This window comes from Balaenoptera acutorostrata, chromosome 7 (assembly GCF_949987535.1).
Source record: "Balaenoptera acutorostrata chromosome 7, mBalAcu1.1, whole genome shotgun sequence".
NCBI lineage: Eukaryota > Metazoa > Chordata > Mammalia > Artiodactyla > Balaenopteridae > Balaenoptera > Balaenoptera acutorostrata.
In genome coordinates this window covers 49,288,392-49,313,275 of record NC_080070.1, presented here as the reverse complement: position 1 = coordinate 49,313,275, position 24,884 = coordinate 49,288,392, and the positions used below count along the sequence as shown (strand labels likewise).

The 24,884-nt window shown below is 42.2% G+C and overlaps 1 protein-coding gene across 7 annotated transcripts in view; it reads left to right on the top strand.

The window, feature by feature from the left end:
• CREB5 (cAMP responsive element binding protein 5) overlaps positions 1-24,884 on the top strand; it is a 408,270-nt gene that overhangs the window by 88,156 nt on the left and 295,230 nt on the right. For all 7 annotated transcript variants that reach the window (XM_057549812.1, XM_007193493.3, XM_007193491.2 and 4 more), the window contains one exon: positions 4,826-4,947. In XM_057549812.1, the coding sequence (XP_057405795.1) occupies positions 4,826-4,947 (122 nt within the window). The remainder of the gene's footprint in view (positions 1-4,825; positions 4,948-24,884) is intronic.

The window sequence follows — 24,884 nt, the reverse complement described above, 5'->3', positions numbered from 1 at the left end:
GCTTTTCCTTTTTTTTTTAAAATTGATGGCTTGTCACCTTGCCTTTTTTTTTTTTTCCATTGAGGAAAATGAAATGTAGACAAACATATAACTCAAACACAGCTCTGAAACCGAATAAGGTAGCAACCTATTATTAAATGTAGAACAGACTAAACACTTTTTAAAAGAAGAATCAGGTTTCATGCTTTAGCTTTGTGCTTGTCATTTAGGCTTTGGAATAATCATACTTGCTGGGACTGAAGCACTTGATGGTAGACAGACTATGGACTGATTGGAAAACTTAGTGAGATGCTTTTTTTCCTAGTAGTCCTAACCATATACTTGTGGTCCTTCCCAGATGTAATGTGATACAGGATTTACTATCATAGAAATGATGGGTGAATTCCTAACTCATAATGCCAAGTTTGTGGCACGCTTCCGGGCAGATATGCAGGTAGAACCTCTGCATGGCAAATGTCCTCTACCTAGCTATTTACAGAGGCAGTGATTTTATGAAAAGATGCTCCTGTTTTCAAGAAACAAACTCATCATTCCAGGAAGGGAACCAGATGTTGAAATATGACCAACTTTTCAAAAGGTATTTTATCCCTTTTGGTGCAAATCTTTCATGTCCGATTGGTAAAGAAATCCCCAACAACGCTTGAGAGGAGTACAGGAGGGTAAGATTTCTCACTTGCACTGGCCCTGGGTGTCTAGGTCTCCTGAGAACCTGGTGTGCTCTTTGCAGACTGTGAGAAGGTAGCATGCAGGCATTTCTGCAGCGCCAGTGCAGATTTACAAAGGTAACAACAAAATACTTTCAGCTCGGGTAAAGTTGAAACTCAAAAGCTATTAACTTTTTGTTTAGTTTGAGATTTGGGGTTATCTTCTCTCATTCAGATGGACCTCACTGGAGTGGAAGCACTGAAAGAAAGGGGAGCAGAAGTCCTTAAACAGTCATCTCAGCTCTGAGTTCCCACTGGAACCAGTTCCTGTAAGACCTTGGAATGTGGCCTGTCACTACGGAACACACCTTAGATATTATCCCCTAGTAGAGCATCGGTCACTGTTATTCAGGACATAGAAATTGCTGCTGCTATAGCTAACTGGTGCATGCTCTTGGTTCTAAATAAGGTGTAGATTACAAGAATTTTAACTTATGGCCATGGATATTACCCACTTACTTCTGGTCTAATTTCAGCTGGAATAGTTATTTGACAAGGCATTCATGTGGCTGAGAAACTCTGCCTCTTTTATTTAAGCAGCTGATAGATTTAGCTGTCCCCCTTTTGAAGATTTGCACATTTCCTGGCTTACTTGGAACTGGTACCATGTGGGATGAAAGATGACTAGAGACCCTGTATTAATTCTAATAAATGTTAAAACAAAAGTTAAGCTCCATTTTCTGGTTCCTGTTGTAACTGGAAAGAATAGCTCATTCACAAGAAGAAAATGAATTAAATATTAGGAACAGTGTGCCTTATCTATTCCAAATGTGGATACAGATTACAGTTTTGCTTTTCCCTCACTCTTATCATACAGCAAAGAAAGTCACATTTGGTAACAACTCTGGGGCCTTCCTCTGAGTCTTTGTCTCTGGGGATAGGAGGGAACCAGCTGTCTTTACTGCCCATAGCTCCCCTTGTTCCATAGCTTTGTTTCCCTATTGCTGCAGAGAGGCTCAGCATGATGGACGGTGCTGTTACTGTCCTGTGCCATGCTCCGTCAGCCTCCCTTTGCTGATGTATGTAGGTGCATGCTGGTATCTGGGCATAATTTTGCGTTAGAGGAGACAGAAAACATCTCTCAACTTTGCTTGGGGCTTGGGCCCCCAAATGCCAACCTGAATTCAATTTCATGGACCATCTCATGAACATGTCTCAGAGTTCAGGAGTCTTATGGTGCCTCTAGGATTGCTATTCTCTCTACCTGGAATCATGGTCCTCAACTTGTAAATCTCCAACAAAGAAGCATAGAGGAATAAAAGGAAAATTAAAACCTGGCAAACTAAATTCCCATTGATGACAAGTGGTCTAATATTTCAGTTCTGTTATGTGATACTTTCTCAGGTTTTTTAGTCACAAAAATGTTCCTCTCAGATAGTGAAGAGTCTGTAGGCTTGTAATGCAGTTCTATTGTGTGAAGGATATAAATGATTCCAAGATATTTCAGAAGAACCAAGGATTGTTAGGAATGTCAATTACTTATACAATTAAGCAACTCCATTTCTAAATGGGGCCAAAAGCGAGTTTCAGTTTACTCATAAGTAAAATGGAGGAAATAATTTTTACCTAATGTGGTTGGTGTGAAAATTAATGCGATGATGCATACAAAGCACTTAGCACTATGCCTGGCATGGACTAAGCATCCAATAAACGTATACACATGCACACATACACACACACACACACACACACACACACACACACCCTTAACACACACACACACACACCACACCCTTATATTTCCACTCTCACGTTTTGTCTATTTACACCTTCTGTTCATAAATCTCCTTTATATATCTAGCCCTTACCTCTGGCCTAATTTCCAGTGTCTAACCAGTTGTTACTGATGTTCCTGTTCAACTATCCTTTACATGGTCATATTTTCTTTGATCTACTAACAGTGACTTTTGAAGCGAACCTAGTTGTGGTGGTGATTTTAGGATTCACAGAATCATGTAACTTTAGAACTTTATTTGACAGATGATGAACTTGAAGTCCAGAGAATGTAGGTAATTTCCCCGAAACCACATGATTTTCTAATCTGGATTTCTGGGTTGTCAGTGTTGTCTTTTACACGTGCACCAAATAACTTTGGACCTGGGAGGAGAGTCTAGGCAAAGCATGGGATTTAGATTGAGAAGGGATTATGTCCGAAAGTAGGAGAGGACTTAATAGTGATAAGATGGTTACAAATTGTGTGACCCTGTGCAAGGTACTTAACTTATTTCTCCTGTCCTAAAATAATATGCACCCTGCTTACCACATAGGATCTTGTGGGATCTATTAATAGATTCTAGACGATGTGGGTGAAAATGTAAACTGCAAAATGCTGCATAAATACTAATTTTATATTTTATAAGCCACAACACATAACTGCTATAGGTATATATTGGATACGTAGGCATATATGTGTATCTTAATAAATTAATTAATCTTCTAATAAAACTATTTTCGGTGAAACCCAATCCTTTGCATATCTTTTATCTATAATGTCCAATTTATGATCGTCTGTTGTAGGCTGTCTATGTACTGCAAAGAGAGCTCAGAATCTTGGAGACTGGGCTAAGAATGGGAAAGGATGCAGATGGGTATTTTGTTGATTGGAATCCAAATCAACCATTTGGGTACTTCTCAGGCAGTAAAGCTCTGTGCCCATAGGGTATCGGGAGACATTGCCTTGGAAGGGCTGATTAAATAGAGATATCGAGCCATTTCAGCTTCATGGGTGTTAAGATATTCTTTGAATCTCAGTAGATAATTTACTGGGATTAATTACTCTCTTTATGACTTAGAAAAGTAAATAGGATTCTAGTTTCTTGCCATATAGGAATTTATAAAGAGAGTGCAGAAATTGCAAATTCATATCAACTTGAGGGCATTCTTCATTTGACTGGTGGTGATGGCTTAGAGAACTGTGCAGAAAGAGATTCGAGACTGAGTGTAGGTCAAGCTGGACAAGGGCCATAATCAATCTAACAGTGTCTGCCACATGCTCAGGTGGGAATAATGCATGTATATAATGGAAATAGCACCAAGCCCTTGGTTATAATCCTAGTATTGCCACATCTACCTGGGAGACCTTGGACAAGACCCTTAATCACTCAGGCCTTCCATTTTCTTCGCTTGTAAAATAATTGGTGTGGCCAGACTTCCCCACTGGGAAGTGGTCCTCTCTGGTTCTTTTGTCTTCTGTTTCTGTGAAAAAGGCAGTTTACACAGTTTTATTCATGTCCACTCCAGTGCACCTTTACAAGGAAGATGACTGTCCTTAATAATTACAAAGGTGTGATTCTACTCTGCTTACCTTATAGGATCTTGTGAGATCTAGATTCTAGAGAATGTGTGCGAAAATATTTTATAAACTGCAAATGCTGCATAAATATTAAGCCACAAATAGTGGTTTCAGATCCTCCAGTTTTTAAGTAGTAAGCTCTCCAGACCATCAAGAATATGAAAGAAATTCTATTCCTTTTAGAGAGTCTTCTCAAAACATTCTTTTGGCTACAGCAAAAGGAAAATAAAATTAATAATTATATTTTTAAGGGATGGAAGCTGAATGTGTTTGACTTGGAACCTTTCATCATCCTTCTGTGACTCTGAAAGTGAGAGAAAGAATTGCTGAATTTTTATTCTCCATTAAGAAAAAGGAATTGAATGCTTGTTTCTCTCTTTTTGTTTGATATAAACATTTATAATTTTTTTTGTCCTCCCAGCCCCCTAAAATCAGGCTTAACATGGACTCTGTAGATTTTTTTGGCCTTATTTTAGCTAAATCATTTTTTCCAGTTAAAAGAGAGTTATTCCACACCTTGCAATATGTATTCAAACGATATGAACTCCAGACAGTCAACTGTGGGATCTCCTCGCCTGAAGTTGTCCAGAGGGAGGCTTGGGAAGCCCTTCCATGCCACAGCCTTCTACACATCGTATTGCTCCTCTGGGCTTTATGGTTTTATTTTCTTCCATATTCTCATTTTATTTAAAGGGCTGGAAGATTATGGGTGGCCACTCGGCATCATCATTAAGGCGAGTGGAGGGGATTAGTGAATTTATTAGCTCATACTTGCCACTGACTTTTGAGGAAAAGGTCCCATTTATGATCACTCGGTCTCTGTTTTCAGATCAGACTCCAACCCCAACGAGATTCCTGAAGAACTGCGAGGAGGTGGGGCTCTTCAATGAGCTGGACTGCTCCCTCGAGCATGAGTTCAGGAAGGCTCAGGAGGAGGAGAGCAGCAAGCGGGTAGGTTTGCTTGGATGGACACCTGGATAGGTGTCTCCTCTAGCACCTGCTAGAAACATCTGCATGGGAACTAGGTGGCACCGAAGATTGTGCTGATGACGCTCTAAAACAGCATTTATCCATTTGCAAGTGTTTGATGGTTTTTTTAAAAAAAATGGATGAATTCCTGGTTGTGGTAGAATCCAAGGCTAGAAAAAATCATGGGAAAAGCAGATTATCTGAAATATGAAATTGAAGCCAAAATAAAGTTACCTGATTCTTGACCTGAGTCAGAAAAACTCACAGAATTGTTCTATTCAAAAGTTGTTGTTTTACTGTGCTAAATAATAGCAAGCTTTACATGGGTGGTGAGTGCAAAAGACAAGGGTCAAGGGGTAAGATGACAAGCGAAGGATTGTAGCAGTAGGAGAGAGGATTTCATCTGATTTTGGCCCAGGTTGTAACTGTCTGATTTCCATAATCTTCCCGGTATCTCTCCACCACGTTCATAATTCCTTCCTGGTCATATTATTGAACGTCTGTTGTTGTTGGAACAAATAGGTTCACTATACGTGTGGATTATTTGTCCTTACAAATGTAGAAAAGTCACTTTACGAATCCCTCCAGAATATAGTCAATTTTTATTGTAATGTTGTGTAAAGTGATTTAAAAATCACTTTACCAGATTAAGGAAAAGAAATAGAGTCACAACTAAATATGATAATGAAGCTTTTTGGTGTTTTTAAACTTTTTTGATAGACCATTGTTGAATGCCCACAATGTACTAAACAACAAATTAGATACATCCCATGAACAGAGACTTAAACTGTGAAAGTTGGTTGAAAGGAAGCGCCAGCTACATCGTAATGGATTCTGAACTTCCAGCTGTTCCATCTGGAGAAGAAATTTTAAAAGGTTCTGATATTTCTCTAAGTGTTTCAAAACCTTTGAATCCTCCTCTATGTGAAATTATAATAATCCCCCTCCACCAGATTTTTCATGTCACATTCTCACATCAAAATAGCCACGGGTTTGTATTTAGTCTGTACTGCTTTAGGAAAAATCCTGAAAATAGGTTACAAGAGGGGTTTAAAATCTCAATCAACTCATTTGATTTATAATTAGTCATTCATACTTGACACGCCTCTACACCCGCCCAGTGAAGGGCGTTTTTTCTTTTTCAAAACAAACACTTATTTAGCACTTATTTGCCAGACACTGTTCTGAGCACTTGAAATTTTTAACTAAATAAAAAAGAAGGCATGCATTCTATATTTCATTGCAATAGAAATAGATTTTTTAAAAAACATAAAAATAGCAAGGGACAGAGGAACCAAAAAGTCTAGTAAATTTCCTCTGGTTGAGTAATAAATTTAGCTTTGCTGATGGACGTGGCATCTGTAGATGACTGAGGGATTAAGTTCATTCATTCCTTGAGATTGTCAAGGTTGGCTTCTTCCAAACTATAAGAAAGGTGTGTACTTGGTCTGTATCGTCTTCATTTCTGATAGAAGGGTTTTAATCGAAGTGTATACCCTTAATTTTCCCGAAGACATTTTCCAATATTTAACAGCTTTAGGAAGCCCATGGTAGGGGGGCGGATTTAGATCTTCTCCTTTGCATAGTACTCATGATCTCCTATATGAAGCCCCATGGGAGGAAATTCTTGCAGATCTGAATTCCAGGAAATAGTTTGCTTCCCCTGAGGAACTGAAATATTTTCTTCTCGTGGACATGAGAATCCTGTAACCAGTTCTGTTTCTCTTTTTGCTTTGACTGCTTGTTAACGTGAAGCCAATTTGACTGCTTAACTTTGAGAACTTTTTAGAACACAGTAATGAGCATTTTACTTCCCCCACAGACTAGATTTTCAGTTCCAGTTTATATTTCCTCTGGTCCCGATTTTTAATTTAAAAAAACATTTTCATGCTATACATTTTTTTTGTATGTGAGTTGCTTTTGATTCTTTGTGGGTTGAGTACAAATAATTAAATGTTAAAAATTAAAATAATTAGGCAAGCAAAGTTGAGGAGGACTATTGTCATCGTAGAAATATGTCTTTTTCTCTTTCACATGTTGCTCTTAGCAACACTAGTCATGTGATGACTTTGAGATGGGTATGTGGGTGGGGGACCCTGCAGTGAGCTTCCCCCCATGGTTTTGGGGTGGGCCCCTCAGGAGACCAGTGTCTTACACCCCAACTTCACTTGCACGCACTAGAAGTTGGACAGCGTTCAGACTGTTGAGGTATCCTCTTCCATTGCCTCGTTCAAACTAGAGGGCCATATCCAGCCTCGGTGGCCATGACTACACAAGAGGACACTTTCTTGAGGCCTAATTCAGGATGACTCATCCAGTGGCCAAATAGGCTGTGTTGGTGGCTTCTGCCCTAGCATTTCCTTGGAAGCCATAGGATGGGGAAATTAGGAGTAGGAGATGCTCTCCAGTCTGCCAACATACTTTTACACATCCCTTTGACCACATTACTCCAGCTCCGACCATCCCTGGCACACTGCTACCCCCACCTCCTACTTCATTTGTTTGTTCCCTGCTTGAAATGTAGGAATACAAGTTCTTTTTTCAATACATACCTTGTCATCATTAAGTTCTGTCTTCTTCTTCCCTTTTGCTCCACATTCAGATAACTATTCCTTTTTAATTCTAAGCTCCAACTCTCTTCTAATTTATTTTTCTCTGAGACTTTTAACAGAAGACTTGCATTAGTTCCCTCAGCAAGTTTTAGTAAAGTGAGAGATGGATTCGTTTATCTGGAGAATTTGGTTAAAAAAGGTTTTTGCTTGAACTTTCTAAGTACTTGATACGGAAATGTTAGAAAGACTGAACTGGTCCTTCCCTCCACCTTTAAAATTCTAGCTGAAGTTTGGTCTAGAAAATTCTATCAAAGAGCAAATAGAGAATTGATCCTTGTTTAGCCCGTGTGGCTGTCTGTTGGGGAAAATTCTGTTCTACAGACTATCTTTAATCCTGACACCCTTTTTCAAAAGCATCCCAGTGTGTGTATAGAATGAGGACAGGCTAGAGGCAGGTAATGACCAATAGAAAAAACCCCAATGTCTGTATCCATAGCATATATTATATAGAAGATGACACATTCCATAATTGCCTCAGTCTTCCACCTTAGTATAAACCCATAGCTTCAAAACTCTCTAATGAGAGATATTTTTTTTCCCTTGGAAAAGCATCCTTCACTAGCAGTATCACAAATCTCAACTTGCCTATGGCTTAGAAGTCAGGCTAGTCCTGAAACAGATGAGAAACTTTTGTTCATCATTTATTCACGCAATAAATATTTTTGAGGGCCCACCATGTGCCAGGGACTGTCCGAGGCATTGGTGAATATACCATGGACTAAAGCTGATTTTGAAACAAAAAACAAAAAATAAATCCCTCCCTTCGGGTAGCTTACTTCTCATGGGCAAGACAAACAGTAAGCAAGTAAAAACAATAAAATGTATAATATGTCCAAAGGTGATAAGTACTATAGAGAAAAATATATAGCAGGGAAGAGGCACAGGGAGTGCTGGGGGTGGTCTGGGAGGGCATCACTGGTAAGCGGACATGCAGCCAAGACCTGAAGGAGGAGAAGGCTGAACCAGGTGCGTACTGGGGAGGAGAGAGGGGAGAGCAGTGGGTGCAAAGCCCTGAGGCTGGAGGGCGCTCTGTGGGCTGGAGGAACTGCAAAGAGCAAGGTACGTAGTGATGGAAAGAGTGGGCTGAGGGGGCCCGTCCAGGAAGGCTGTGTAGGCTTCGGCTTTTATTCTGAGTGAGATGGAGAACTGTAGGACAGTTGTAAGCAGAGGTGTGATAAGATCTGACTTAGGTAGTAGAAAGTTTACTTGGCTGCCTAGTTGGAAGTAAACTGTTGGAGGAGAGTGGCAAAGTGAGACCAGGTAGGAAGGTATTCAAAGAATCTAGATTAAAAATGATGGCAGATTGGTCCAAGGTGCAGATGGAGGGGGTGGTTAGATTCTGGATCTAATTTGAAGATAGAGCCAACAGGAATTGCTGATGGATTACATTTGGGGAGTAAGAGGTGGACTTCAGGATGAACCCAGGTTTTTGACCTCAGCAACTGAAAGGATGGAGCTGTCTCTGGGAGGAACAGGTTTGAGGAGAAAATTGAGATTGTTTGCAGACTTGTTAAGTGGAAACATCTAATGGGCAAATGAATATATAGGTATGTAATACAGGACCTGTCTGAAGATGTAAACTGGGGGGTCATTGGCATGTAGGTGGTGTTTAAATACATGAGACTCAATGAAATGACCTGGGCCAGGAGTGAATGGAAATGAGGTAGAGAAGAGGTCTGAGCAGGGAACTTGACAGAGTCCTCCATCCTCCAAGACAGAGCCTTCAAGTCTCCTCAGTGGGCAGAGATGACACAGAAGACCACGAGGCATGAAAAGTCAAGTCAAGTATGGGAACCCTAGCAGTAATACTGAATGGACTCCAGTAACTGGCAATCGACATGCCGATTTTGTGTTCCACGTTAGAGGAAAAAAACAAAAACAAAAGATTTTTTTAAAAAAAGGGTGAATTGACCTTTCACATTTGATTTCTTTTTTAAAAAAGAGATCCGACAGTACATATCTAGGAGGTGGGAGATAGTTTCATCATATGATAGCAGTTGTGTGGGAGTGTGTGTGTCTGTATGTATAAGAAAGGAAGGGGAGTTGAAAGGACTAGAAATGAACTCCTTTGTCTTGCTGAGAGAAATATAACATTACAGCCTAACGTGGTGAAGGACCCTGAAGATGAAAAGCGTGGTGTATAAGTGTTAAGTGTTGTTATTCTCCCCTAGGACCTAAATCTGACTCATTATGCTGATGCAGCAATAGCAAATTAGGACATTTCCATGCTCTAGAATTCCTACCCAAATGATGAAAAGTGCAGTCTATTCCCAGAGGGTGTTGACTGTTTAACACATGGGAACAGGGGACAAGCTACAATCTTAAGATCTTGGATCCCAGCTCAACAGGAGTCATGGAACAGGGCATGGCCAGGTCAGCCTCAGCTCAGAAAAGTCGGCTGCTCAATCTGATTAAATTCTGTACCTGGAAATCATGTCACTGGACACCACCAGTTACTTGAGGAGAGAGGGTGCAGAAAGGGAGGTGCTTTGCCTTCGTTACAGTCTTGCTTTATCAGCTACTATCAGGCATGGCTGCTCTCTGGGGAAGATGTGAGTGGCATTGTGTGAGTGGCTGCTGGGTGGAAAATAAAAGATACCAAGTTGAGCAAACTTGCAACAGCTGATGTTTCCGGTTATGTTAACATGTTGCTTCTACGATATTTGTGTAATATGATCCCCCGCCCCGGAAGTCTGGAGAAAAAGAAGCATTCTGAAACATAAACTTGGTTTTATTGAGGTTTTGAAAATGTCACCATGTTTGCTAAATCCTAGTAGATGAGACTTTTTTATCTTTTTATCTTTTTGGCTTTTTTTTTCCAATCAGCATGACTGAAAGGAAACACCCATTGGCAACATTATTGAGAGATAACAACCTATTTCTTCCCCCACCCCAATAACTGGAAAATCTAACCCTTATATCATAAGGATTCTCTTGTCCTCCCCCTCCATTTCAGCACAGTACAAATGTAAAGCACTTTCAGCTCTCTCCTTATAGGTTTAAATTGTGCTCTCAGCCTAGATGGAATTTGATGCTGGAAGAGAAGCTGGCTTGGTCTTTGCATCCCACTCAGTGGTATGACTAAACCAGTGGATAAACTGGAAGCTATTTCATGACTTGTAGTTCCCTGGGATTTAGGATTAATGAGTACAATCTTAACAGAGATTATTAAGAGTTGGTATCCACTTCCACACATGTCAGTGAATCATGATGTGATCTCAGGCTCGGCTTCAATTTTAAAATGGAATGGGAAAGAAAAACAACTCATAGAGTTGGTTTCTTTTATTTGTTTTTTGGTGGAAACTCAGGGTATCCTCAAAGTTGCAAAATGCATCGTCTGTTGCCCTGCAAAGAGTGAGCACATAAAATCAAGTATGTTTGACGTGGATGATGAGGGAGGGAAGGCCCACGGCTCTGAGGAAAACTGACCCAGATGGGTACTGGGTGTTTGCTCATATCCTCCCTTGGACAGTTTGTATATTTGGCTAAGTTGGACCTTAATGGATGAGTCTTCACAATCTAACTTTCACATTAAAGAGAAAATCTCTCTTGAGGCTGAGGGTTTACTTTCTAATGCTAAATCATCTGGCAGTTCATGACCCTGCCCTCAGCCAGTGTTAGGAGCCAAATTAAAAGGGGGTGGTCACTGGTAATGGCAGATGAATGGCAGATGAATGGCCTGTGAATGGCAGGTTTTATTGTTGTTCAGTGTTTCTTTTGGTGTAGGTTTTATTTATATTTGCTGTCACATGACATTTGTTCTGACAAGACTGAGGTCTCTGCCTGAGGTCTTTTTGAGAACCGATTATAAGGTTTACAGAGGCTGAAGTTTGAATTAGAAAGTTTTGCATTCATCCCATGCAGTGATGGGTGTTCTCCTGTGAGATACTGATGTTTCCATTTGAAGCTGTGGAGTAGAAGAGATTTGGAGGACTGGATCCTAAGATACAATATGAAGATTGCTAGAGGAAGCTTGGCATTGATTTTGGGAACTTCTATTTGTGTTGGAAATACTGCAGAATAAAATAGCATTTTCTTGCACCAGTATTTCCTATTCAGTTGTGACTGGGTATGGTAATAATCAAAGTATTTCTATAGTCAGGAAGCATATCTGACACATGGGACATTTTGAACATGTTATTAATGATAATTTGATTTTGGCCCCTCTAGTTAACAGGGAATAATTATAGGTGGTTAAGGCAGTACTATGTTCCCCATTTTAAATACAGAAGAATAAAGTATCGAGAGAGACAAAAAGAGTTGATAGGCGTCCATTAATGGGGACCAGTGACAGGGGGCGCGTATTCTGGCTTTTCTCCTACCTCTCTGACTGCGCTCCCTCTGCCTCCTTGTCTTTTGCTGTATCCACTTTCAGGTGGTTTCTGTTTACACCTTCTCTTCAGAAAACTTGTACATTCTCATAACCTAGCAATCAACTCCACCCAACAATTCCTTTATCTGTGCATCTAGTCCTCACCATAAATATTCATCTCTACCCTCCAGCTGTTACCAGCATTCCCACTTGAAGATGCCACTGCTGTTTGTAACGCACTGTGCCCAGAACTGTGCTCAATGCTTTCCTGCACAAACTCATTGCCATGTCTAACCCCCCCACCTGCCTCTGAATCTGTCAGAGACATAGTTCATCCACCTCAGGAGGCAGCTTTGCCTTCACTCCCTCCTTTGACCCCCATGAGCTTCCTTAGGCCAGAATCCTCATCTCTTCTCTTTATTTTCCATTTCTATCACCTCAAGTCTAGCCCATCATCACTTCCTACTGAGTTACCACGGCACATTCCAAGAAAATGTTTTGACCTCTAACCCAACTTTAAAGAAATACCTAGAATTAAGTATTATTGCAAAATTGAATGTATTTTTTAATAAGTGAAAACAAACTGAAATATTTAGATGTAAAAAAAAAAATTGTTCTTGAAAGTGTTTGCCTCTCACTTGTGGTTAAGTTGAAAGTTCCTCCAAGTATTGTCATTGTTAAAAGGTAGAGGAGTTGGTGTGGGATGTCATCAGTATAAAAGGGAGTGCTTTGGGAGCTGTTAAATGCGGTCTTGATTCTAGGAGATTCTATGCATGGAATGCATCTAAAAGGACCAAAGCAGGGATGGGGGTGGGATGGGGAGGGGCACTTAAAAACTGAGTCTCTCTGCTGTACAGCAGAGATTGGCACAGCATTGTAAATCAACTACACTTCAATAAAAAAAATTTTTAAAAGACTAAGAAAAGAAACTAAAAATGGCCCAAAACACAATGGAGCCCTGAAGCTCTTCAGGCACCATCATCAACCCAGACTCAGGTTGTGAAGATCGCTTGTTTGGCCTGCCTTCCCATCAGGCGGCCTTACTGTAGCTGAAAATTAGTCCAATTGAATTATTTGGCTGGGAGGCTCCTCACTAAAATAATTACGAAGCTCAGCTTTAAGAGCCGAAAAAAGGGCAGCTTTTCCCAGCTGGAGACTTTCTCATCAGGGTGCTTTCTCTGTTTGGGGTTGGGTTGGGATCTCAGCTGGTTAAAATCACTCCTTACCTGTCCTGAGGCAGGCAAGCCAGGCTGGGATTTCAAGGTATTAACCCAAATGGAATCACAATGGCGAATGGACGCTCTTCTCCGAAGGAATCCATTTCCAGCTGTGAGTAATTCAGGACTTGCAACCCACCAGACTCGGGCGGCAGTGGGTGTGTACCTGGGGCCAGGAGGCTTTTGCATCTGCCCAGGGAGCATGTCCTGTCCTCTGCGAGGCCCTGCATTCATGCTCCCGAAAGCAAGCAGGAAAACAGATCTGTTTTCTGGGCCGGATTAAACAAAATGACTAGAAGATGAAGCTTCCGTTCTGGGCAAAAAAACAACACTCACATTTAGAAAATTGGACCACATGTTAGCCGCACTGAGCATCTGCAGCTACGAATCGCTTACCTGGGCCCCTCACAGAGACGTGAGAAAAAAATTGACACCAGGAAAAGAGGAAAGGAAAAGAATATAATAGTTGCAAGAGTCTCTGCTTCCATCATCTCATAAATCCAGGTGAACATTAAGTATGGTTAGGAGCAGGTATGGGAGTGATTTACTCTGGGAGCCCTGCTTTAGCGTTTGTGTGCTGTTAAGTTATTTCCATATTGATAAGGATGAGGCCAGGAACTGGGATTCCACACATTCCTCCTGCCCATGTTTCCAGCATGTTGGCTGTCGACTCAAACCTGGGGTGCAGTGTCTGATTTTAGTACCAGAACCCTGGAGGGACAGTTTCCTTGTCCTTAACCCAACTTCCACCAAAACCCAAAAGCCTAGGAAAGTTGATAAAACGCTGGATTTCCCCCCCTTTACCACATTCCTACACTTAGGGGAACTGGCCCTTCTGCTGACCCACAGAGGCTGGTTGGATTGGAGAGGAGGTCAGGCCGTTCCCTCAGGTGGCCAGGCACAATCACCTGCTGGCTCCTCCCTCTTGGGCTGGGATGCTCCTCATATGCTAGGAATATTGGCTGCAGACTTCTCCAGAACATAGCTGGGCTTCCCTTTGTTCCTTGCTTTCTGGGATATGAAAGGCTATTTTTAGCCTATTTGAACCTGTGGCTCTTCTGTGTGATGGGGCCAGTTTCTCCTTTGGCTTTAGAGTGAAATGGAATGCCAAAAGGGCTTTACGCTCAGCATCTCCTCTAAGCGCATATTTTCTAATAAAACTCACTAGCGTTGGCAGAATCAGACTGTTGTGTATGTAGATGATATTTTGACTTTTTGACCTGAAGGCGAATGTGAGCTGTTTTACGGGACAGCTTTGGAGCTAGAAGGACGGATTGTCTCACCTGCAACCTCTCCCTTCATTGTCCTGCATTCTGGGGGCCTCCCCAGTCTTCTCCGTGAAGTGGGGCAAGCCCCGCATTTTGGGTTCAGCGTGGCTGCAGCCCAGGCATCCCTGGGATCTGAGTTACAGACAGAGCACACCATCTGTTATATGAAAACTTTGAAAGTTGATCACAGTGCTGACCGATCCTGCCTGAGTCGGTGCCGGGCGCCGCCTTTCTCTGTGGCTTTATGTTTGGGTGGGGGCTTGTTTGGGCTCTGCAAACAGTCATGTCCCCAAAGAAGAAAAGCAGTCGTGTTTTGTGTGCCTGTCGGGTTGATTGACTACAGATGATGCAGTGCCAAGCATTCTGAATCACAGCCGCTCTCAAAGAAGTCGTCCCCTTTCTGGCTTCTCCCGGTATGGTTTGTTATGCACAGAGCTTAGGAACTTTCCCAGAGGATTTACAAATGTGAGGCTATTGCTGGATTCATTGGCACAGTTGGTCCAGGCATTCCTGTGCTTTCCAGGGCAATGTAGAGCACATGTGAGCGCCGCCCTTCCAGCCCCATTTGGTTGGTCCCCAAGTGACCAGAAGGGAACAAGATGGTCCAGAATTCTGGCAGCCCCTTTTGTGGTGTGGTGTGCCAAAGTGCAACATACACTGTGATACCTCTGTCCACCTGAAAACCGCCTCCCGACACCTCCTGCGCTAATCGCAACAGCTCCGGGGTGGATTGTGAAGTAAGGCGGAGTGTTGTCTGAATCCAGGACGAGAGCAAGAAAACCAGACTCCATCCCTCATTCTCTAAAAGTCATGCATGACTTCATTTTCTCACCGGTAAACCGGGCCTTTTAACTACCTTGGAGTTAAAAACACACATAGTTCAAATATATTGAGATCTGGAGCATAGAAAATAAAGCCGATTCCTAGGTACATGGTGTTAGATTCACATATTGCTGCAACATCTCACCTCATACATTCTTTCAGGTGACTGAAAGAAGTGTCCTAAAAGGGGTCCTGGGAACAGAATTCCAAGTCCACTTTCACAGAGACAGTAAGGCAGTGGTGACATCGCTGCCTGAAAGAACGTCTCTCCCCTGCACAGCAGGAGGAGGGGAAGAGCTCCTTGTTCCAGATTTCTGCTAGATGTCTTTCTTTATTTGTATCATAATAATGCACCCATACACAAGTACATGTCTTAGGCAAAGCGGGCCATCAGGCTTTGTGAATGATTCCTTGCTTTTCTGACCATTACCTAGTATTGCCTACCATGTGCAATTCAACACCAGCTTTAACAACATTTGATGTCCAAGTACAGCTGCCTGCTGCCCTCTGATTGTGAAGATGGCATGCCTGATTTGCCCATCAGCTGGGTGTGAACTTAGGAGTGATTTCCCATTAGTGGTGATGGATTTGCACAGGTCCAAACACACACACCCGCCCATGGACCCCCTTGTGACCAGAAGCACATATTGCCAGACAGCTGGCCAGGGCCAGGGGTGCAGTCTGTGATCACAGGAGGGAAGAGCTGCTTTGACCTCATTAGTGCCGTTCTTCTAATTGAGTCTAACACTCACAGACTACAGCTACCCGTGTCACACTCCTAATACAATGGACTGGTGTATTTTACAGAAAACAATCTGTTAACAATACTGATGGAGTAGTCCAAGCACTATTTTCTCTTCTGAGATTTTAAAATTTGCCCTTCCTAACGTCTACTGCCTTTTAACAAAATCTCACAGTACCTCAGCAAATTTGCCTAAATCGTGAAACAGTGGTTTGTTGCTGTGAAAGAACTCTGAGATCACACATTTCTGTTTCAGCCAAACTGAAAGTGTAGAGAAAAGCTTGAGAAGCTCCCGTAGAATGGGGGACATCCTACATGTCTCTGATCTTAGCGTTCGGGTGGGTGTTAGAAGGTAGAATGTGAATGGGGCTTTGTGTGTATGTTAGGAATGGCTTGAAAGTAAGTTCGCCACTAAAATACTTTCCTTGGATGCTTTGTGGGATTTATTCAGCTCATCCTCCTGGACTTACTGGCTTTTAATCGAAGAGTAAATAACCACTCCAACAGAGCCATGCCCTGTACACATGAAATGTTTGACTCGGTACAGTTTTCAAACATCCGTTTACGGCTTACTGTGCTCATAACTCTTTCACCCAGTTCCTCCTCCTTCATTTGGAAGTCTTAGCCCTGACTTCCTCATCCCCTGCCCAGGGTGTTTGTGAAGCCCCTTTAATCTGTGCCGCTGAGACCATCTGACATATTAGCCAGCCGGAGAATGAGGTCCCGACCAAGATGACTAATATTTGCATTCGTCTTTCCGTTCTGTAGAAAAGAAGAAAGAGACCAATTCTGATTCTTAAAGTGGTCCTCATTTTCCACACCCCCCTGGCAGAGGTAACCTGCTCCTTGTGCCAAATGCCTTTCCCAACAGCTGTTTGGTGATTCTGTGTCACCGGGCTCACTGTAAAATCAGGCATATCCTTTTAATTACCTGTTCATATTTCAGCCATGCCGAACTCCATGGCACAGAGAGAGGGGACAGACCTTCACTGTAATGGATTTTTAGTAAGACTATCTCGGAGATAAGAGTCCTAAATCCTGGCAGTCTCTTTAGAGCACACACTTTGTGATTGCACACAAATTCTTGGCTCCCCAGAGCTGTGTTGTAAGTGAAGTGCACTGCACGGGGCTGGGTAATAAGATACTGCAGATACATTTGAAAGCAAGGTACACTTTTGCTTTATTTATGAAGATAGACATGCTGGTTGAGGGCTTAATCACAGCTGATAAATCATTTTAAGAAAGCCTATTAGAACCATATGCTGATTTTTTTGCATTAATATAGTGTGTCTGTTTCCAGTCTAATAAGACAGGGTTTTCTCTCATGCTCTCTGTGTTTCTCCAGTGTGGACTATTTATCTGTTTAAGTGGTATCACTCGTGTGGGAGCATTTATCTCTTTAAGAGGTACCATTAATAAAAGAAGGTGAAAGGAAAGGGGGAAGGAAACATGAGTGAAAGGGCCCATTGCACAATGCCTCTGTGTGTGTGTGTGTGTGTTTGTGTGTGTGTGTGTGTGTGTGTGTGTGTGCGTGTGTTTATGGTATTACAAAGGAAAGAGTCAAAAAGCTGAGAACAGGAAACATCTCAATTAGAGTTTCGGAAAACCATGGATTGGTCTTCACTCAGCATAAGGTAGTCATTTCAGCCCAGGTGGTTATAATACTATAGTAAAAGATTATCTGAATATGGGTGGGGGGGGTGGAGTGTGCACTGACATTTTGGTTACCTCACTTCTCCCCAAGCTAGCAGAGGTCTGCCCCAGGAACAGGTCCCAAGGCTCTTTAATGAGAGCCATATTGGGGCTCCAACTTGAAGCCAAGTTCTGTTTTTCGCTAATTGCAGGGATGCCTTGCAGATCTTTTCTATTATTTCCTGATTATACCCCTGCTCTTTTTATTATCTTGCCAAAATTCAAACAGTAATAATTGCATGATTTATTGTTTAATTATAACCCCTTCTACTGTGTCAAACACTGTATTTAATAGATTTTTAAAACGGCAATTGCTTTTACCAAATGACTGGATTTCTTTTACCTTCCACAGAGAAGCCATGTATTGGTGAATCTCACTTGGTATTCTTCAGAGTGCTTCCATGGCCCTCCCTCTCCAGAATCCTGTCTTTCTGACCATATAAATAAGGGCTGGTTTTGGTGCACAGAGAGAGCTTGCGTGCCAGGAAGATGTTTTAGGAAAGGATATGAATTTGTCCTTTAGGAGTATATCCAGGTTGGGTTATATGACTCCTAAGTTTCTTTCCAACTCACAGTTTCCACGATTCTCTGAAAACTGAGTTTAGAGATAAGGATACGTGAAAAGCCCATTTTATACAAATTTAGACATAGTGGGGAAACCTGACACCAAATTATTAGAAATTGAGATTATGAACTAGTAATCATAAAATTCACTACCATTCACTTAGGGGTCCCTACTATTTGCCAGGCATGATGCTAGAAGTTTTGTTTACATTATTCCCTGATTGTTGCAACAATCTTATGAGATAACTGTTTTTACCTTCATTTAACGTAATAAGAAGTTAAAACTTAAGAATTTAAATAATTTGCTGAAAGCCACAAAGTTTGGAAGTTACAGATCCAGTATTTGTACATAGGACTGTCTGCTGGAAAATTCCTGCTTCCCACTACTTCAGATTGCCTCTTCCTATCTTTATTTCCTTATGGTACCTGTATATTTTAATATACATGCTAATTTACTTTAAAAAAATGTTCAGTGGAAGCTTTGCAAAACATCAAGCTCTGCTTGATCTCCACAAATACATGAAAAAATCTTGACTGCACCCACTCTATCCTGGTCTTTAAAAATTCTTCTGTAGGCCTCCAGTCTCAGCCCCAACTTCTTCCGTGTTCTGTAGCTGCGGCTGCAGCAGCACAGCTGGCCCTGAAACCTCAGGAAAAAGGCAGCTTCTCTTCATAATGCATTTTTCAATGTCACTGAGGGCATGCAGTCCACCACCACCGCCCTACTCACCAAAATACATAATTCCCGGTCCAAACCAGACCTGGGACCATCTCTAGTGTTTTGTAACATCCTCCTGCTATGAGATATTTCCTTCCATGCCTGCTCCTAGTGACCACTGCTTTCCTGGAGTAAAATGAACATTTGCCGAGTGGAGCTGTATTTGGAGCTTACATTAGATTCTAATAGAGTAATACCTACTTGAATGCCCCCGAGGAGAGCACACTTAGGAGAATGCTGCTATGGTATCTTAGGACATTGCCTTGAATTGGGGGGCAGGGGGCGGTGGTTGCTACACCATTATTTCTGGGTGTCATAGGAATTTGGGCAGTAGGATAGAGTAATTTCTAATACGTAGGCTGTGGTCAGCGTTATATGTTTAAACGTTTGATTTTAAAGGAAAGCTTTGCCGTGCACCTTCCCTCCACCCCCAACTTCCACCCCTGGAAATGTTTCTATTATGTCCTCCCAATTCAAGCCAACAAACTTTTATCGAGGGCTTACGATGTCCCAGGTGCTATGCTAGGGGGACCAGGTGCCAAGGTTCCGTTCTGTAGGGGAGCTGCTAGTCTGAGGGTACAGGGGGAAGTTTGGCTTTCTTGATGGGTCCTAAGCTCCTCTGGAATCACAGGTACAATAGAAATGACAATGACTGTGGCTACTCAGTTTAGCTGCATATTCCTCATGACCTGACCCTGACTTAATTTGCCAGTTTTCTCTTTTGTGTTATTTTCTCTCTTGTGTCTTTTCTGTTCCAGGAAAATGGAATAAGACTCCCTTCCCTAAACCTATTTGTGTCTTCCCCACCTCACTGTGCTCTTGCCCACACAGTTATCTCTACCTGGAAGGTGTTCCCCTCGCCTCATCTTTGACCAAATCTAACCCATTCATGAAAGCCTATGTCAGACGCCACCCCCATGAAGCCTTCTCTGATTCCCCCTCACCTGATGTAACCTTGGCCTCCCCGAATTCCCACATTGCTTTTCAAGCACTTCTTATGGCACTTCTACCTGCCTATGTCATGTTCTCGTATTCGCTGCATTCTCCTCTCCCCTCGACTGTAAGCCGTGTTGTTGCGAGGCACTGCCTAGCCCCTTCTGTCACTCCCAGCACCATTGCCTCACACACGGAAGAAGCTCCACGAAGAATTATTGGAATGGGTGAATGGATGAACATAAATGCATGAATGAATGTCCTCATACAGCAAGATTACTTTACCTGGTTTATCCGAGGCAAAGAGAACTGAAGTGCCTTCTACAGCACTTTGAGAGGTCTCTTAAAGCGTTTCAGTATCCATTTTCTTTTCAAGAAATTTGCTAATTCATGAAGGAGCTAGGATGACTGAGGATGAAAAATACCCAACAACACAGTTATTGGTTAATAGTATACTGTGTAGAGAATCTTGAATTGAAAGCAAGAAGGCTTGGAATGAGAAATTCATCTTCATTCAGCAGTGTTTTATATGTGTCAGTCATTGGGATACAATAAGATATCACTTAAAATGCCAGCACTTATAATAAAGTGTGACAAGTGTTTCGTGCCATAATAGTAAAATAGGGCTAAGCTAAGGATTTCCTAACGCAGTAGTGTGTGTGTGTGTGTGTGTGTGTGTGTGTGTGTGTGTGTGAGAGAGAGATAGGGGGGAGAGTGGTAAGTTAGGTAGGTTAAATAACCTAACATCGTGAGCCTTGGTCTTCTCATCTGTAAAACGGTGATAATAATTATTTATCTCATAAGGTGTTGCTGATGGCAAACGAAGCCCCCTATGTAAAGCACAGTAATGTATATGCAATGGTGCTCAATAATTCTTGTTTTCTTCCCCTTCACTGTATGTCCAAGGCTGCTGAGACTTTAGTGCCAAATCTGCGGTGGGAAACTAAGCAAATACTCTATGCCCATAATTTTTCCTGGATTTTAGGTGGTAGTTGTGACTCAGAAGTCCCTTTCATCACTGCAATGGGCCAAGAGACTAAAACCTTCCAAAGCCTTTAGTCAAAACTCGGAGGTGGGTTTAGTGTCTATGATCCATACACAGCAGGAGACAGTCTTCTGTTGTTACAGGTGATTCTTATATAAATCCAAAGTCTTAGGGCTTCCCCAACATTTTCTTTCATAACCCAGGTAGTGAGTATACCCAGTATTTATTTTTAGGAAGGTTTGGCAGATGTTGGCTAGGCTGATTTCCAGGTCAGAAAAAATGTTCAGGGATGCTTTCTTCCGAGCAATGCAGTAGAAGTTCCCATGGGACAGATTGAAATGAAACCGTAACATCTTTAGAGCACACTCACCTATTCCTCAGTTACTTATCTGCAAAATTGCTGATCCCGCGGATAGCATCTCATTTTGTCTTTTTTGGCATTTGAATAGCTTCTTGGAACGACCTGCTTCTTCCAGTGTCTGTGTGTTGAGGACCACCAGAGTTTTGGTTACTACAGAACATTGTTGGTAAAGAAAAATAAAAATAAACCCTCTTTGGGGCAGGTTGAGTTCATGGTTTAGGCAAGTTTGGCCTGATTGGAGAAAACAGTCTGCATGGCCACGTGGACTGGCCATGCTGGCCATTTCAAGGCCAGCTGTACACAAAAGAGGTGCTGCTCGCCTGCCACGCCTGGTCCTTCTGGGGTGGGGAGGAGAGAATATGGGTATGTGCCTGGGTCCACACCAGCTTGGAGCATAGGCTCTGAATCATACAGTTCACTCCTTCTTGCTTTCTTTTTTGTCACAAATATTACAGATGCAGTGAGGCCCTCAATTCTCTACCTGTGGTATCTGATTTATCCATACCTTATTACATCCCTTACCAAGAATGGGAAAACTGGGAAATATTACATCCATGATGGGGGCAGAATGTTGACTCTTTCACTTTGTATCGAAGGAGGGCAACCCATCAGGGAGTTAGAGCTGAGACATGACAAATACCCTGGCCAGTTGCAGTGAGAAATGCCAAAATGGGCTTTTCCAGTTTCCAAGAGCTAGTTTGGAACCATCACAACCACAATTACTATTATCCCTTCCTAAGTAAGAGCTGAAAGAGCAACTTTCTGCCCCAGTAAAAGCCTGTCCTCCTGTCTTTCCTTTTGCTACCAGAACCAAATAGCCAAAGGTCAGTGCCACACAAGTACTTCTGTTTCAGGGTTTACTAAAATGCCTTCCCTGGAAAACTACTCCTGAGAAATATGCTGCATCAGAATCCCAGCATCACCAGCATCACCTGGGAACTTGCTAAAAAGACAGATTCTGGGACCCCACTCCAGACCGATTTGGTAAGTCTGGGTGTGGCAAGTCCCAGAGTAATGCTCATGCTGCTGGTCTGGAGACTGTACTTTGAAAATCACTGTTCTAAGGAAATGCTGCTCTAAGGATTCCTTTGTCAAGAGGTTCACTGTTTGTTTAATCTTACTCTTCTCTTGGGGATTCACAATGTACGTTGGCATTTTAAAGGCTTGAAGAGGTCCTGCGTGAAAGAAACCTTGCTCAACCCACCATTTTTCTAACTTATTATTTGACCACAGAACCCTTTTCTTTCTGTGGAATAGCCCTTAACATTCCATGGAGCCATAATCCTTTGAAACCAACTTTGCATGACTGCAATGGAAAGAGCTTGAGATATCTTGACTTTTTGGTTTTGTGGCCTTACCAAGTCACCTAACATTTCTGAGCCTTCATTTCTGTCTGCCTTGTAAAGTTATGGTGGGGTTTAGGCATAATTATATGTAAAGGGCCTAGCAAGTTGCCTTGCTTGCATGTAGAATATACTTAATAAATGGAAAGTATGTTTTGTCTAGTTTATGTCAGAGCTATGTTGACATTTGTTCCACCCCTACTCTCTTTGAATGTACTGTCACTTCAGGACATTTTGAACATGTCCAAAGATTTCTTGAAACTTGGGCCCATAGTTTCTGTCTTCAAGTGAGTAGATCTTCTTGATATGGGCTCTAATTGAGTCAGCACCAACTGTTCTGTAATTGTCAAGGAGAATATTTTCATGATGAAGAAAAATAGCCAGCAGGATAGTTTTTGAGGATGCTTTGACATCAAGAGTACATAGCATTTTGATTCTAAATTATGTGAAAGTAGTACATAAGCTTTAATGTGCTATAAAAATGAGTGATTGTGATTATAATTATTATTACCTTAGCAAACGTTTTAGGTTAAAAAAAAAAAAAGGCTTGCCATTGCAGAATTGGTGTGTTTCTCTGGAAAGGAAAAATATGATACTTCTTCCCCTTCTTTGGCCGTCCTCTGACCATTATCCGTCTCAGAATCTCTTTGGGGGGGACCTCTACAACCGTATGGGCTGTATATGGGCCTGTCACTTCAAGGCTGGAATTCAGAGAGGCAATGAGAGGGTAGAACATCGAGTGACTTTTCAATAAGTCCTCACAACCCAAGGACACGCCCCAGTACTTCTGACGCAACAAACTTGGAGACAGGGGAATATGATTTATGAAGAAAGGCAAGAGATTTTTGGTTCTTCTATGGGAGCAACTGGAAAGCTATGGTCTGGAGCATGCAGTTGGTTTCCATAACTTAATTGTGTGACCAGCTGGCCCCCTGGAAGGAGATGGGCTCCAATATTGCCAGAATACAGGGAAGAGGTTGCCGGACTGTGAGGCTCAGCAAAGCCTGAGGCCCAGGGAGTAGATGCTGAGGGTGGGAAGGGAGCCTTCGCAGCATGGCTCCCTGCAGGGAGGCCTGTTGGCAGGCAGAAGAGGGTGGATCAGGAAAGTAGGAAAGGAGTGAGGCAAGGGGAAAAAAAAATCACAAATGTCCCAAGTTTCCACAATTTTATCAAAAAATTTTCCATGACTCATCTTGTGACTTTCCCCCGAATTTAATATGATAAAACCACTGCCCCAAGTATAATTAAACTGCAATTACCCAAGACCAAGAGGGTGGTGCATTTTAATCAACCTCTTCATTCCCTCCACCACCCAATCCAAGGTGGGAAAAATAAAGAACACAAATTGTCTCTCTTCCTTCTTCCATCCTGATTCCCTTTCTCTACGGCCTTCTCAAAGGGGGAGCAAAACAGAAGGCATTCCAGAATAATTTCCTCCCACTCAAAAGTAGTGAAATAAAGTGAAAGCCATATAGAGGGTGCTGGAGGACTATGGCTTTTGCTTGTTTGTTAACGCAGCCCAATTTCAGGATATTTTGGGCTCCAATGCACTTTGCATTACATTTCCATATGGTAATCTGCCTTGAAGGAGGGGGTGTTTGGGACACTTGATCTTAGCACTAACTACTTCTTGCTTAGCACCTACTATCTGCCAGGTGTCTTACAAACATTGTCTCTTATCCCGATAAGAAGTCCATAAGGCAGGTTTTATCACTTATAATTTTACCGATAAGAAAGGAAGCTCAGAAATTCAATTACTTGTTCTTAGTCACCCAGTGGCAGAGCAGGGATTTAAAAAGTCCCAAGACAGTCCAATTCCAAAAGTCCCATCTGATCCTGGGAAGGAGCAGTGATGAACGGAACAGGAACAAAAGCAATTCAGAGCTGCTGTTCTTGCTTTTGAATGCCTCTAGACTGTTTGTCACAGGCTCCAATCCACCCGACCCTTGTTTTTCTCACTACGACCGGATAAGAAGGGTCATGCTTGACCTGGAAGGTGTTGAAAGGCCTGCCGCTGAGTGCAGCTCATCGAAGGGGACCACGTTCACCATTGCTGTGATCTGGGAAGGTGCCGTGGTCCAGCTGGACCCCTCTCCAGCTGCTCTGAGGTGGCTTGGGCTGCTGTCCAGAGTGCACTAAGCCGTAGCCAATGTCAAGGACTCCTAACGTCCAAGCAGGAAACTGTGACTGAAAAGCTGAAAAAACATATGATCCCATAAAAAGCTGCCTCTGGGGAAACAAGCCATTAGTCAGCCTTATTTATTTATTTTTTCTTCTTGCTGCAAAGTTCAATACAGACGAAGGGACTGTGATTATCATATAAAAGGCTATGCAAAATTGCCCTCCCTGT